General features: G+C 48.0%; 1 protein-coding gene across 1 annotated transcript in view; it reads left to right on the top strand.

Moving 5' to 3' along the window:
• LOC103273228 (hemicentin-2-like) overlaps positions 1–16674 on the top strand; it is a 42902-nt gene that overhangs the window by 9010 nt on the left and 17218 nt on the right. The window contains 6 exon segments of the mRNA XM_021718851.1: positions 313–408; positions 9517–9644; positions 11280–11424; positions 12913–13024; positions 13125–13285; positions 14807–14996. Of these exon segments, the coding sequence (XP_021574526.1) occupies positions 313–408; positions 9517–9644; positions 11280–11424; positions 12913–13024; positions 13125–13285; positions 14807–14996 (832 nt within the window).

The following is a 16674-nucleotide window of genomic DNA, read 5'->3' as shown; positions in this document are numbered from 1 at the left end:
CCAGGCGGGTCGCGAACCTGCGGGCTCAGGCAATTCACTCACCTCAGCCTCCCAAAGGCGTGGGATTACAGGCTGAGCCACTGAGCCTGGCTCACCTACTGTTTTAAAAAGGCACAGGTATCGATCAGTTATCCCCATGCAGCCATCTCTTCCCTCCAAGGTCCAGCTGTGTCCCCCATCCTCTCCTCTCTGCCATCCCAGCTGCAGGGCCACGTGTGCCCAGGGCTCTCTCTGCACCTGGGAGCTGGAGTCTGGGGGGCTGTAACCATGGCATGCCCCCGGCAGCCACACCCGCCTCCTTCCCACCCTCAGGTGTGACCCCTGAAGACCAGGACCCCTATGTCTGTGGAGCTCGAAACGTCTTTGGGAAGGTCCAGGCTGAGGCCCGGCTCATCGTCACTGGACACGGTTCACGGGACGTGGGAGGTGGCTCCTCCTAGGGCATAGCCGGGCCATGGGCTCCCCCAGGGAGGCTACTCCTGGCCACCAGGACAGATGTGTTCATGGCCATGTCCTCCAGGAGGAGCGTCTGTGCTGTCCCGGGCTTCCTGGGCACTGTCCTGGGGCCCTTTGACTCTTCAGGATTCTCCATTCTGATGTCCCTGTGTGGCAGAGGCCATGACAACCCGGGGCTCAGCATGGGAACCAAATGAAGACACCCCCCGGAAGGCAAAGCCCCAGAGGGGATCTGTGTGTGTGGCACAGCCCCATGGAAAGTCTTGAGGAAAGTTCTGCATAGCTGCCCTGTGACTCATGGTCGCCTGGTTATTCCCATCATATTATTATGCTCCTGCCTTATAGGAATCATACGTTTCAATCTCCCTCGAAAAAAGAATAATGTGACCAGAACTGAAGGGTACAGTGTCTACAATGCCAGTAATAAAGCGTCAATGTTTCAACATCGGCTACACCCCAGGAAATGTAAATAAGAATAGGAGAGGTCATGACGACCCAATCGTCAATAAAATCAATTACTGTGACATCCACTGCAACAAAATGTACCTTTAACTGTATGGCAGATGAAACACTTAGAGATTTTCTATTAAAGTTGTGACATAAGGAATTAACAGAAACTGAGGTAAAAACTGTTACAGATAACATAGGTATAGTTAAACATCAGATTAGTCATAAGACTGGAACTCCAAAAAATAAAGCCCCTAAGCCCTTATCTACTATTTGAGCAGGACAGCATGTGGGATATAATATTAATGGTAGAGTCTGGTGGGCCCCTAGGGGTAGAAGCCGCATGCAAGATTTATCGTGGCTTGATCCTCCTTTACCTTACACCGGAACTTATGATGAAGATATGGTTAGGTGGGCTTGGGTAGATAGCAGATGTGTTAAATGGAACTCTCTGTCTCTCTGGGAAAGAATGAAATGTAGTAGCCCACTATGGTGTTTAATTCCTAAAGCACAGAAAATAAAAATTTTCTACAAAGTAAACCAATGGTATAAGAAAATTAAATGTAGCTATTATGTAATAGAAGATTGTGAGAATAGATATAATTAGCTAAGCTTGATAGAAATGTAGCGGGAAAAATAGAGAGACCGTGACACCGAGACTGTTATGGGAAGTGGCACTTTATTATGCTGGCTAGCACAGTGGGCTCAATGGAACTAATGCATCCAGACCGAGCGCCCCAGAACAGGTGACCTGGGGTCTTATACCCTCGTTTAGGTAAGGGAGGGGAGTCATGTTGAGTGATTACATACTTCCTTTGGAATCTTACAAGGTTGTACTCAGCAAAATCAGATTTTTCAAAGAACAAATGGTTTCCAGGAACTGCAGGATTGTCAACCATCAACTTCAGAAGGGGGGTTTTAGATAAGACTCTTTTCCATTTCCATGAAATAGCCAGTCTCTGGGCCATTTGGCCTTTCTTAAACAAAACCTGCCTGGTGCAGGGCGGGTCTTTAGAGTTGCAACTTGCCTTTCAAAAGGAAATATCTTTTAACTGCTATCCACCCCTCCTTCTTGCTGCTGGGTTAGTGGCAGCCCGGGTGAGGCCGACTGCTGATCCTGAACCATCTACATGTTTCTGTGTTTATTCACTCAATTATACAAGAAATATATTTGAGCATTTGCCGCATCCTGCCACATTCCCCACTTTGATGCTTGTTCTTTTATGGATCTAAAGCATCATTATCCTTAATTTGGTGCATCAGCATTATATGGGCTGCAGTTATTCATTTAACAACTATTTCCACAAACTCAGAAATGGCGTTCATACTTATTGGGGCTATGCCAAGGAGGATAAGGCAGGATCCCACCATTAGGACTATAGATCCAGTAATATACTTAAATCCTCCCAGACCCGAGAACATGTTTTCAAACCAACTGCCGTTTTTTATGCCTTGTCATTCTATCACTGGGACATGGGCAAGTTTTTTTAACATTGGTGGGTATATTAGTTATAACTTTACCATTATTATCTATTTGCAAACAACAGTCAGAGTTATTAAATTTACCACATACTCCTCCTTTTTCCACCAGCAGGTAGTCCAAAGCTAAATGGTTTTGATAAGTAACTGCATGCCTTTGGGCTGCTGCTGAGCAACAAGCTCAAAAGCTGTGGCTGTTTAATTAGTTATAATTTCTAGGACAGTTTGTAACCTGATAATGCAATTTAACATATACATATAGGCGTGCAGCATTTCCGACTCCCATCTTGTGCCCATGTGGCTGGGCCAAAAGTATTTATAATTCTCTGGGGTGGCCATTTGTCATTTTTCCAAATCTAGGTCCCTCCTATTTTAGGAACTTGATTGAGGGATCGAACACTTTGGGCTTTGAGACTTTCATAAAAAGGAATGCCTACTTCATTCCCCTGGGTTAGGCAGAAGGAAAAATCCTGGCTGGATTATTCCTATGTTACATGTGCCTTTTCATAATGCTGGGAGCTGGGCATATGCAACCTTTCCACATATCCGAAATAGCCCTTTAGTACATTGAGAAGATTTAGTTGCATAAGCAGATGCCCAATACCAAACAGGCTTTGTTGGCCACCAGGTCTGGTGGGTTGAATTCCAGTATAATATTCTTTTGCAAGGAGTCTCTCCTACCCATTGAGTAAAAGCAGAACCTGCTCTGCTTAAACAGCTCCAATTACTTTTGAGGAGAGGATCCACTTCTGGGGTACATTATCTGTTCTAACAGTCAAAGAATGGTTCCATTGGAGGAGTTGGTAAGCATTCAGATTAGTTCCGTTACAAGGCCACTCTTTAGTCATTAGTGCCCCTCCACATACCCAACAATTGGTGACACCAAGTGTCCGAGCTATATTTTCAGTCAAATTTATAAACAGATTCTGCCCTACTTCCCACGATTGAGGGAAGGGGGTTAGTTTTGACTGATGGGCAGTCGGAGGAACTACTAATCGCACAGTTTCTTTAATCAGCTTTTCAGCTTTGGGTGAGGGAGCAAAATTCCAACAAACCCAATTTGTGCTTCTGGGGGTGTTACAAGCTATGACACCAGCTTTAGTGTATTGGTAGCTTTGTTTTGATAATCCAGCAAAGTACAGCTGGTCATTATGGGTGCAGATATGTTTATCAGTATAACAAACTTCTGGCTGGGATGAATAACAATGGAAAACCTTTAAGTCTGGCCAGATAGTTTCTATACATTCACATGCTGGGTATAGGGGGGAAGCGGTAGATACCCAGATTAGGTAGAAATACATAAAAGCACAAGTAAACTTCCTAATGTAAGAAAGGACGGAAATGCTAGTGAAATCCTTTTCTAACATGATCAATGGGTACAACTGTTAATTCTACAACAAATAAAGTTACAAATGGTTTAGCAAGTATAAAGGTTGACAAAGCAAAACAAAGGCTTATCAGTAATGTCCGCTGGTCCTTAAGCCAAATCCTCAATCCTCTGCCATGCATGGATCAATCAGCTTCCAGAGTGTGATTGAAGCAGGGCCTGAAGTATCCTCACGCTTCTGGAGCAGGGCTGGATAAATTAGTTCCACGTCCTTCATTGGACTCTGCAACTTTCCAAATGGTCAGCTTAAGGGGCGCTGCTGGATCTGCGGTGCATTCCCAGTCCTGGAAACTGGCTTAATTCTGCTATAATGGATCCAAGGAACTACTTCAGCTACTTTGAAGTTGTTGATTGGGTCCTTCCTTTCTTCAATTTTTAGCAGCACTTACTCCCTTTGGATGTTTGAGTTTCTTCTGGTCCAAGAAGCGTCTAGGGAAATAAGCTCATAAAGTGTGATTAAAATTTATCCCAAATAGACAACACATTTTCTTATGAGCATTTACGTTTGTGGCCCCCCTTTCCTTTAGAGGCCTGCAGTTAAACAATTTCAAAGGCTTGACAAATTCCATTTCAGGGACTTGGATCCTGAGTGATGCAATACCAAATACCTATGTTTAGTTTACTCATGTCTCCAAAGGATTTCTAGTGATTATTATGCTAACCCACAAACTGAAAGATTATACTGTCCTAGTTTTACTTTTGATGGAGTTTTCCCTGGATTTGCCAAGAGGTGGGATAGGTTGCCACTTAGCCTGCAGTAGAAACGTTTGAAGGCCTTTTAAAACCTACCTATAGGAGATTTATTTATGTCTAGCCTCTGCTAGCTACCCTGCCTTAATTATTTATTCTTTAGAGATTTTTCGATCCCATAATCATTTGGGGTGCTGAAGGGTGAAGGTCTATCTTCTGTAATTTCTTCAGAGCTGATAATGGGCACAGTCCTGCCTAGCCAGAGATTGAAAATCTCTCCCCATCTGACTTGAGGCATCCAGATTTGTTTCAGCAGTGGCATTATTTGCAGGCACTGGCTGGAATTTTTGCATGACCATTATGTGGGCATGGATTCTAGCTCAATAAAAGGAATAAAGTCAGGTTTACATTTTGACAATTGTAGGCAGTGGCTGATTACCTTTTTATACAAAAGCTACAAGGCCTGAAGTTATTAGCATAACTTAAATGATAAACTTTAATTTCTGTAGCTTTATTACAATTACCAGCTTTTGTATTTCTGGACTATAATGGTAGCCTGACAGATTGTTTTAGGCTATAATTTGAACTAGGCACTTAAGTAAATTCTATATAAAATTTGAAGAGAAATCTGGAAATGTTTGGAGACTTGCATTCAGAAAAGACTTTATTATGCCTAGATTGTTGAATTTCTTTTGTATGTATATTTTTCTTAAACCTTCCTTATACCATTTTTGGCATGCTTATAGCATTTTATTTTTGTACTCTACCTCCTTTTAAAAAATTTTCATAACTATCTACTTCATTATAGGACAGAAATGTACCATATAAGATTTCCTCTTAGATAAATGTATATATTTCTTATATTCCTTTCTTTTTTGTTTTCCTGCTAAACCTTATTTGTATGCCAACAACCTTTTTACATTTTTCCTTTGCTTTTTGCTTTCCTTTTTATTTATTTATAGATAACCTTTTACAGTCATAATTTGAATTTACCTTTTAGTAACTGTTAGGTGAAACATTTAGTTTTTGGAGCACCTTTAATCCTACTGGAGAACAGGTTTTAGGAGGAAGAAGTTCAGTATGAGCACAAGGGCTAAAAACTTAGCCTCAGTATTAATTAAGAAATTAATTTGGACCCAGCCACATTTATAAAGACCCAAGGATTCTCTGGGTGGATGGCATACAGAGCGCTGCACTGGGCCATGTCCCTTCCCCTTCAGTCAACAGCCATTATCACTGGGCTAGGTGTTTCCTCCCCCTTTGGGAGAGGCTACACCATCTCTTTCAGTGGCTTTTTAGTCCAGATATTGGACAAAGTTCTGGGGCCTTAGGCTATTAAGAACAATTGTGCTTTAGGTGCCCAGATTGACCACATTCATAGCAGCTGATACCATCCCCTTAGCAGGTTTATCCTTATCAGGCCTCTTTTGGGTGACTGGAGCTTTTGATTTTAGTGACAACTGCCAATTTGTTTACCTTTCCTCTGGCTGGTGCTCATTTTGGAGTTCTTCCTTTTTTTCTTCTTTCTTAATGCTTCAGTTTCTAAGAACTTTAGAGGCTTTCTATAATTGGGAGTTTGGTATTCCTAGTCCTGAGTTAAGCCTCTGAAGCTTGGCATTTAATATTCTATAGGATATAATCTTGTTTGCAAAGTAGTGAAATAAATTTTTTTTAAATGCCTCTGCATACAGAACTTTTGACCATTTTATTTTTCCTTAGGTCTACAAAGTGAATTTAATTGCCAGATAGTTTTATTCTTTTCCAAATCTTATTATCTGCCAACTTGTAGTGAGTTCAAATTTGATCTTTTTTTAAAATAATGCACTTATTATTGTTAAACCACGTGATTTTAATTTGCTCCGATTATTCAAAATCTGTCCTATCGGAGTATCCGAGGACACAGACCACTACACACTCTCTTGGTCACGTTACATGAAAACCCAGAATTTGCTCTGAACACTTGCAATTTATTCCTCAAAGGAGAATTCTAACAAATAACTAAATAAAGTCATAAAGGGCAATGCCAGGAATTCCTGGAACCCTGATGCTTCTCTCAGACTGAGTGTTCTCAGCCTTTCTTGAAGCCCTCTTTTTTTTCTTTTGCTTCACAACTTTCCAATGATGTCTACAAAAATGACCTGGTTCAAAACCTTTTAGAGTGAACAGACCACGAAGATGTAAAATGATCTGTTCCTACATATTCCTAATTATGAATAGGCAAAATTGTCAAAAATCCTCATGAATTACTAAACAGCAGCTTTAGTCGTAAGACGTGGACAATTAAATGAGCCTAGCCAAAAATGCAAACTTTAGTGTTACTTAGCATTACAATATAAAGTAGGGACTCAGCATACATGACAAGGCTCTAAGAGACTTCCCAACAGTTTTACAGGGACAAGCAGTTGATTACGATCTTAGGCAAGGCCTAAACCTTTAGAAATGGACTTACTTGCCGGGCTCGTGGCTCAGCCTGTAATCCTGCGCCTTTGGGAGGCTGAGGTGAGTGAATTGCCTGAGCCCGCGGGTTTGAGACCCACCTGAGCAACTTGGCAAGAACTTATCTCCACAATAAATCAAAAATCAGCTGGGAGTGGTAGTGCACGCCTGTAATTCCGGCTACTCAAAAGGCTGAGGTGGAAGGATCGCCGGAGTCCAGCAGGTTGAGGCTGTGGTGGCTGGGAGTGGCCACTGCACTCCAGTCTGGGTGACAGAGTAAGACTCCAACTCAAAAAAAAAAAAGAAAGAAAGAAACGGACTTACTTTCAACTAACTTGGCTTTTAGCATTCGAAAATGACAACAGCCTATTCATTTCTTTAGCTGCCAGAGAAAGATTACAAAATCCTTTTCTTTTTTTTTTCCTTTTTCCAAGGCTAGCATTAACTTACACTGAGTTAGCAAAAGGCTAAGTAGCATATAAGAGACAATTCTCCGTTTCTTTACAGGTGGATTAGAATGAGCCCCTTCAGAATTTATGAAGGAGAACACAGGCTAAGAAAGAAAGGGGGAGTGGTCCCAGAAAAGTATTTAAGATAACCAGTAACACTTATACCCAACAGGCAATTTTCCACAACCTTAACAACAAAAGGCAGAAATTTTTAACAGCGCCAACGGGTTGGGAGAAAACACCACACAAATAAAGGGAGGCATAAAATGACATAAAGAAATATGCACCAATCAAGTTTTAAAAGTCGACATGTCCTATCACACAAAGCATAATAACTCAACCAGCTTTTTAGCAGATTTAAAGTGACAGACACACACAAATAAGAGAATGAGGGGTATGGGAAACATCCGCTTTGTCCCCCTCCAGTCATACTCCTCACGAAGATATCTCAGACACCTCTTAGCAATGGGTAGGTTGGTACACCCCCAATGCAGACTAACTATGCAGAGCCCTCCCGACATCCGTCTCATTCACACACAAGCACACAGCACATTCGTCAACTCTCCATCCTAATCCTAGGAGCTTACGGGTTCATCTTCAGACAGTGTTTCCTTTCACTGCCTTTCAGCCCTTTCCTTCAGGCTGGAAGATTACTAGCAGGCTCCGGGAGGTGATCAAGCTCCCCTTCTGCCATCCCTTGGCAGGTCTATGCAAAGGCCTTTATTCCTACCCTTTCTATCGGGTGGTTCTTCTGTCCTTTCCGTCAGGTGGTCATCCTTGTGCCAGTTCCTCGCCTCTTGGGTTCCTGTTGTGCTTTCGTGGTACAAGCTTCAGTGCGCTGGGAGGGGCCTCCCTCCTACAGATCAAAAGGTCCATTGCGCGCCAGGCGAGACTGCCCTTCCCATTGCCCTGTAGGACGTACCCCGATGACAAAGGAGGTGGAACACACCATCTCCAATCTCCATTTCTCTGCCAGTGCACCAGGAATGTAGCGGGAAAAATAGAGAGACCGTGACACTGAGACTGTTATGGGAAGTGGCACTTTATTGTGCTGGCTAGCACAACGGGCTCAATGGAACTAATGCATCCAGACTGAGTGCCCCAGAACAGGTGACCTGGGGTCTTATACCCTCGTTTAGGTAAGGGAGGGGAGTCATGTTGAGTGATTACATACTTCCTTTGGAATCTTACAAGGTTGTACTCAGCAAAATCAGATTTTTCAAAGAACAAATGGTTTCCAGGAACTGCAGGATTGTCAACCTCAACTTCAGAAGGGGGGTTTTAGATAAGACTCTTTTCCATTTCCATGAAATAGCCAGTGTCTGGGCCATTTGGCCTTTCTTAAACAAAACCTGCCTGGCGCAGGGCGGGTCTTTAAAGTTGCAACTTGCCTTTCAAAAGGAAATATCTTTTAACTGCTATCAACCCCTCCTTCTTGCCGCTGGGCTAGTGGCAGCCCAGGTGAGGCTGACTGCTGATCCTGAACCATCTACATGTTTCTGTGTTTATTCACTCAATTACACAAGAAATATATTTGAGCATTTGCCGCATCCTGCCACATAATTAGTAATAATGACTTTTTGAAATTGTTCAGTTATAAAAATAAGTTAGGAATATTTAGACTAGATGAACTAAGTTTTGTGCGGATCTACATATTATTGCTTTAATAGCTGATTGTCCTTTTTTACTTTTTATTTTCCTTATAGAAAGTTATATATTTTCATGAAATAGGATGTTAAGTTTATAAGGTTAATAGTCTAGCAGGTGGTGGTAGTGATAACCATAAAAACTGGTTTTGGGTTTATGGGCAAGTTGTATTAATTATTAACTTTATAATAAATCTTGTAAGACATGAGAGCATGCAGTGTCTGTGACAAAATAATGAAATCATTCTGTGATTGTATAACCACAAAAAATGATTAATTTATAATTTACTATAAATAAATGTAACCTGGTATGTTTGATTGCCAGAGTGCCTAAAAAAACTCTGGTCACGACTCCTCATTCCTTTGCCTCATCACACCTCCTTCTCGGGTCCCCGTGAACCCCCTGGAGCTGGTCTCCGACACCTGTGGGTGCCCTGGGAGGGAGAGAGGCTGTGACGGCCCCTGTCCCCCAGATGGCCATCTGCATGGAATCTGTTGAGGCTGACACCATCTCATCTCCCCTCAGTCCCACCCCAGATCGCCAGCAGCACCTCCACCATCCGGGTCCTGGAGGGACAGCCCATCTCCCTGCCCTGTGTCATGCTGGCCGGGCAGTCCCTTCCAGAGAGGCACTGGCTTAAGGATGGCCTGTCTGTGACTGTTGGGCTTCTGGGTGCGGTGGGTGGTGGCCTGGGGAAGGAGGGGGCTGTCACATCCATACTTGGTCTCTGGTTTGCTATTGCCCTGTTTGGAATGTCCTCTCCTTCTTCCCTCTCTTTTATTTTGAGTCTGGGGTCTCCCTCTGTCACCCAGACTGGAGTGCGGTAGCACAATCACCGCTCACCAAAGCCTCCACCTCCCGGGCTCAGGTGATCCTCCTGCATCAGCTTTCTGAGTAGCTGGAACGACAGGTGTGCACCACCATGCCTGGCTCATTTTAATTTAATTTAATTTTATTTTATTTTGAGTTGGATTCTCACTCGATCGCCCAGACCGGAGTGCAGTGGCCGCTCCCGGCCACCGCAGCCTCGCCTGCTGGGCTCCGGCGATCCTTCCGCCTCAGCCTTCCAAGTAGCCGGAATTACAGGCATGCGCTACCACGCCCGGCTGATTTTTTTTTTTTTGGCTTATTGTAGAGATGAGGTCTCGCTGCCCAGGTGGGTCTCGAACCCGTGAGCTCAGGCTCATTTTATTTTTTTAAGATGAAGTCTCGCTATGTTGCCCAGGCTGGTCTCGAACTCCCAGGTTCGAGCAATTCTCTTGGCTCGGCCTCCCAGAGTGCTGGGATTACAGGTGTGAGCCACCTCTTTCTTTACCTCTTCCTTTTCCTCAATTCTTCTGCCTTGTTTTCAGACACACCAGGGGTCCCTGTGCCCTGGAGGCTGCAAAAAGGTGCCCTTCTATTAATTTAAGGTGCCAGTAGGTGGGCACTTTAGGGAGGCAGTGGCAGGAGTGTGGGATGAGAAGTTTCCTGGAAGATGACACCTTGAGCAGACCTGATGGGCGTGTGGGACAGAGTGGACTTGGGCCTTCTCCACACCGGACTGGGGAGAGACCCGTCACGCCGAGCCTATTTGCTCCGTGGGGCATTGGTGGAATGTCACACATCCCCAGCCGGGCAAGGAGAGACACCACTTCACCCTCACTCAGCCCCAGAGGGCCTGGGCCCAGGTGGGCTAGAAGCCTCTCTGGGATCCTGAGGGTGGGACGTGCCACCGGCTCCCAGGACCAGGTCCACCGAGGTTGGGTCAGGTCTGCCGGGAGAGTTTCTTGGGCCCCTCTCCACGGTGGGCTGGTGGAATGTCTGCACAGATTTTCTAGGCCCGATTTCGGGGTTGTGCCCCCTCACACCACCCTGGTCCTGCTGGGTCAGAACTGGAAAGGGCCTAAGAGCCTCCATTTCCTCTGCTCACGAGGCTCTGTTTGTCCCCACGGGGGTGTCCCTGCTCTCCGTGCCTTGGGTGGAAGAGCTGCCCCTAGGAACCCCGGCCCTGACTCACTGGTGGCTCTGGCCTCCACCTCACATTCCCAGGAGAGGCTCCCCCAGGCCCAGCTTGAGTCAGGCCGAGGGAGAGGTGGGGTCAGAGGGTCAGGGGGTCCAGCCCTCCTAGTCCTGCGGGGCCTGGGGGACCTGCATAGGGCACATGGGGGTGACTCAGAACCCCTCGGCCTCCTCCGAAGTCCTGGCATCTCAGTCCAGCCTGTGAGCAGAGGAGTTTCCCAAGGGTTCTCTCTCGGCGGTCCCCAAGTGGGGCCCATGGCCAAGAGGCTGCCTCCCCCCACCCCCAGGTCCTGCCTGGCAGCTGACATTCCATCCGAGCCAACAGCAGCCTCCACCTCAACCGGGCGCTGCAGGAGGACGCGGGGAGGTACAGCTGTGTGGTCACCAATGCGGCCAGCTCTCAGCATCGTGACGTGAAGCTGGTTGTCCAGGGTGAGTCTCGGGGCCCCAAGGTGGTGGGTGGGGTAGGACGGGGGACAGGATGGGGCTTGGGGAGAGGCATGGGGGGAACTTGATCTTTTTTTTTTGAGTTGGAGTCTTACTCTGTCACCCTGGCTGGAGTGCAGTGGCATGCCCATGGCCACCGCAGCCTCGACCTGCTGGGCTCCAGTGATCCTTTTCCCTCAGCCTTCGAAGTAGCCGGAACCAGAGGCATGTGTCACCATGCCCGGCTAATTTTTTGATTTATTGTAGAGACAGGGGCTCGCCACGTTGCCCAGGCTGGTCTTGAACTCGTGGGCTCAGGCAATCCTCCTGCCTCTGCCTCCCAAAGTGCTGGGATTACAGGCTTGAGCCACCTTGCCCAGCTGGGATCTTGATCTTGAACACCTTGGTTTTAAAAATTGCACATAGGCCAGGTGCAGTGGTGTGATTACAGGCATGAACCACTGTGCCCGGTATTAACTATTTTAAAGCATGTGATTCACTTTATCTTGTGACCAATACTGACACCCATCTCTACAACTTTTTTGTCATCCTGAACTGAAACCGTCCCCATGACTCAATAACTCCCCATTCCTCCCTCTCCTCAGCCCCTGGGAGCCACCCTTTCCCTTCCTGTCTCTGTGAATCTGACTACTCTGGGGACATCAAATAAATAGAATCACCCAGTATTTGTCCTCCTAGGCCTGGCTTATTTCACTTGCATGTTTTCAGGATTTATCCATGTTGTGTCATGTCATAACTGTATCCCTTTTTAAAAATAGACTGGATTTTTTTTTAGTTGGGGTCTCACTCTGTTGGTCAGGCAGGAGTGCAGTGGCACAATCACAGCTCATAGCAGCCTCAACTTTCTGGGCTCAGGCGATCCTCCCACCTCAGCCTCCTGAGTAGCCTGGCTCATTTAAAAAAATTTTTTAGCTGGGCTTGGTGGCTCAGCCTGTAATCCGTGCCTTTGGGAGGCCGAGGTGAGTGGATTGTCTGAGCCCGCAGGTTCGAGACCCGCCTGGGCAACTTGACGAGACCTCATCTCTACAATAAATCAAAAAATTAGCCGGGCGTGGTAGCGTGCACCTGTAGTTCCAGCTACTTGGAAGGCTGAGGCGGAAGGATCGCCGGAGCCCGGCAGGTCGAGGCTGCGGTGGCCGGGAGCGGCCACTGCACTCCAGTCTGGGTGACAGAGTGAGACTCCAACTCAAAAAAAAAAATTTTTTTTTTTGTAGCGATGGGGTCTCGCTGTGTTCCCAATTGGTCTCAGACTCCTGGGCTCAAGCTATCCTCCTTCTTCAGCCTCCCAAAGTGCTGGGATTACTATGCCCAGCCTCGTTCCTTTTTAAGGCTGAAGAATATCCCATTGTATGCACACACCACATTTTGTTTACATTCACTGTTGATGGACATTTGGGTTGTTTCCACCTTTGGGCTATTGTGAATCATTGCTGCTGTGAACACTGGCTTATGAAATTGCTTTATTTATAAGAGTGCCATCTAGGATCCATCCCATGGCCACCTCCCACATCACCAATGAAGGGGTTCTGGCCTCTCTCCCCTCTGTCACCTCAGGAGTTCCCACCTCCACCATCACCTGGACCAAGGTAAGCAGAACCTGTTCCTGAGAGGGGCACTGGAGAGCTAGGCCTGGTGCACCCTGGGAGGGCAGTGGACTCTGCTGACGCCACTGTGTGTCTGCCCTGGGAAAGCAGTGCCCTGACCTCCAGGGGTCCGCACTACAACATGAGCAGGGACAGCACCCTGGTCATCATCCAGCCATCTGCCCGGGATGCAGGGGCTTACGTCTGCACAGCCACCAACACGGTGGGCTTCTCCAGCCAGGAGATGTGGCTTTCGGTCAGCAGTGAGTGGTGGTGGGCCCTGCCCTGGGGACAGGCTCTGTGGGCGTGGGGGAGAGGGTGGTTCCACCTTAGCCTTTTGGAACCGGATTCTTGAGCCTTGTTAATGCAAGAATAGCTCAAGCGATCCTCCTACCTCAGCCTCCCAAAGTGCTGGGATTACAGGCGTGAGCTGCCCTCCTCAGCTGGTTAGATGATTAATTGCGTAGTGAGTTTTTTGGTTTCCTGTGTACCCTAAATACTATGAGGACAGGGCAGGGTCTGTCTCCTTTGCTGCTGTTTCCCGGCATTTATTTCCCTCAGGGCTGCCACTCAGCAAGTATGTGAGACGAGTGAGGAAATGCATATGCGGCCTTTTTCTATCATAGACTCTTCCAGCCAATATTTTTTTTTGTTTTAGTTGGAGTCTCACTCTGTCACCCAGACTGGAGTGCAGTGGCCGCTCCCGGCCACCGCAACCTTGACCTGCTGGGCTCCGACGATCCTTCCGCCTCTGCCTTCCAAGTAGCTGGAACTACAGGCACGCGCTACCACGCCCGGCTAATTTTTGATTTACTGTAGAGATGAGGTCGTGCCAAGTTGCCCAGGTGGGTCTTGAACCCGCGGACTCAGGCAATCCACTCACCTCGGCCTCCCAAAGCACTGGGATTACAGGCTGAGCCACCGAGCCCGGCCTAATATTTTTATCCTTGTTATTTACTTTTGGAGATAGGGGTCTCCCTGTTGCTCAGGCTGATCTCAAACTCTTGACCTCAAGTGATCCTCCTGCCTCAGGTTCCCACAGTGCAGGCATTACAGGCAGGAGCCACCACGCCCAACCACAGCCACTATTATATTGTAAAAAGATTTTTTAAGAGGGGATTATTTTCTTTTGGAACTAATGACATACAGGAGACCAAACGAGGGCTGGGTGAGTTTTGATGTCCCGACTGGCTAGCCTGTTTCATGATTGCTTCTCAGACATGTAGGGATGTCCTACATGGGGGGCGGGAAGGAAGGAGGGGTTCAATGCCGTCTCTGCCACCAAGGAGTCTCCAACTTTACATGAGAGGCGACATGCACAGATGCTCTAAACCTTGGTCAGGCGTCAAGAGGGAGAGTTTGTGCATCTTCTGGTGGCCAGCTTGATGAGAGTAAGGAGGATGATCAAGGAAGAAGCTAGAGAGGAGGAAGAGTTCCGAGCCTGCTGGTGTGTCCCTCAGGAGGGGTCAGCAGGACTGAGATAAGTCAGAGAAGGCACAGACGTTACGGCAGGAGGGATCGGGTCAGGGTTGTCAAAGCTAGACAGGCATCCAGGAAGAAGGTGGTGGTGGAGAGCAGGGAGGGGGAGAACTCAGCAAACACCCTTGGATCGGAGCCCCTGCCTGGAAGCTGGACATTCCTGGTCATGACAAACCACACCCACCTCCTGGGTCCCCTGAAGGTCAAGGTTGCAGTCCCAGCTCTGCTTCCTGGGGGGTTGTCCCATGGCCTGAGGCCTTCCCAGTCCCCACCCCATTGCCCTGTTCTGCCTGCTCCCCCAACAGCTAAGCCCATGCTTCATGCGAACTGGTCACGTGATACAGATGGGCCTCTGAGAGTCATGGTGAAGGCTGGTGAAGAGGTGACCTAGGCCTGCGAGGCCCAGGGCTCCCCAACCCTGCTGGTTACCTGAACAAAGGACTCCCGCCCTGTGCTACCCATCACTGACCGGCAACCCCGACCCCGTGGCCCCACGTTGGGAAGGGGCAGAGCTTAGGGCTGGAAGGAAACAGACTCCAGGTGCCCAGTGGCCCAGCGGGTGTCTTGGATGCTGTGGACCCTTCCCTGGGAGTGCTCCTGGATCCCTACACACAGGGTTGTTGTCCATGGGTCCCCAGAGCATCTGAAGGGACCTCTAGAGGGTGCACGGAAGCTCAGGATGAGATGCCCCCTTGGAATGACATGGACAGAACCGACCACTGGTTGCTGTGATTGGAACTGACCTTAGGCTGGAAAAGAACAAGGCTGTGGCTGGGACTGAGCGTCCACCGTGACACATGCCACTGCCATGTCTGCTCTGCAGACCAGGTGTCTGGCGGCCAGGCTTTCTGACTCAGCAGCACCCTGTCGGATCCTGGGAGTGGGCAGACAGGGAGGAGGCAGGCTTGGGCGTCCTTCAAAGCCAGGCGGGACCCCCAGGAGGCGGTGTTGGGGGATGCTGGCTCCAGCCAACAGGAATGCCTTGAAACTCCTGGGGCCTTTGACCTTGGGGGACACTGTGGCTCCGACCAGTGACATCAACCCTGGTGAGGTCTTTGAGTTGTCCCAGGCCAAGAAGGTCTCGGGACAGCTGCTCTGAAATGCCCCCCTTCCCACTGACCCCCACACGTGTGCCTGCATCTCAGAACATCTGTTTCACCAAACCCTGCCAAGCCTTGCAGCCAGGCACCCCTGAAAGTGGCCGGAGCTCAGGGTGTTGGCCTTGGGTGGCGTCCTAGCGCCTTGCTGGGTGGTAGCGGTTGGCTGGCAGGGCACGTGTTTATTTATGGTTTCTTGCTGAAGCTGGAACCATGTTCCCTTTTGTCACCCCTCCTCGCTGGGGTGCATTAATGGGTCAGCCAGGAGTTGTAAATCTACAGGCGGTTGCTTTCGCTACCTGAGAGCTCTGGTCTGTTCACTCTGCTTGCCCTCTTCACTGCTTGCTGGTGTGCGGTTTTTCCTCTCAAGAGTTATGGGATCCTGGGAGTTTATTTAAGCAAAGAGAAAACGTGTGCTTGGGGAGTGGGTTGGGGCTGATGTGTGCTCAGGCCCCAGAGTCCATCGGACCGAGTGTGGGTCCGGTGGGCCCCTTCTGAGGTGTGTGACCTCGGGTGGCCACTGGACCCCTTTGGCCCATGTGTGAGTCCATCTACAGAGTGGAGTTTGCTTGGACAGCTCCCTCATGGTCTGAGGACAGATGTGCAATGCTTAGCGAGTGGATGTGCTGAAAAATCAGCCCCTTTGATATTCTTGCCCTACAGCTGCGAGTCACAGACTAAGGCGTCATTTCCAGCTTCTAGAAAGTTACCACATCTGGGAGCTCACTCAGTTCTTAGCCACTTTTAACATATGACAGCTTTTTTTTTAAAGTTGGAATCTCACTCTGTCGCCCAGACTGGAGTTGAAGGGTACAGGAGACAGCCAGAGGGGCGGTTCCCAAAATGGCGCCGACCATGGTAAAGTCACACTAGACAACAAAGGCCCTAAGTTCTGGCTTCTTCATGCACGATTCCCCTCACGCGCGAAGTTCAAACCTGCAAGCCTCCAATCATTTCCCATGACGTAGCTAGCTTTGTTATACCCACCCTGCTCCCATGTCGCTCCTCCAATAAGAACCTAGCACAGCCCCTGCCAAGCCCATAAATACACCCCTCTCCCTGCATAACTCTCTTTC

Source organism: Carlito syrichta, unplaced genomic scaffold (assembly GCF_000164805.1).
Source record: "Carlito syrichta isolate Samal-C Ts95f unplaced genomic scaffold, Tarsius_syrichta-2.0.1 Scaffold313900, whole genome shotgun sequence".
NCBI classification, from domain to species: domain Eukaryota; kingdom Metazoa; phylum Chordata; class Mammalia; order Primates; family Tarsiidae; genus Carlito; species Carlito syrichta.
The sequence above is the reverse complement of the archived record's forward strand: the minus strand, read 5'-3'. Positions and strand labels throughout refer to the sequence as shown.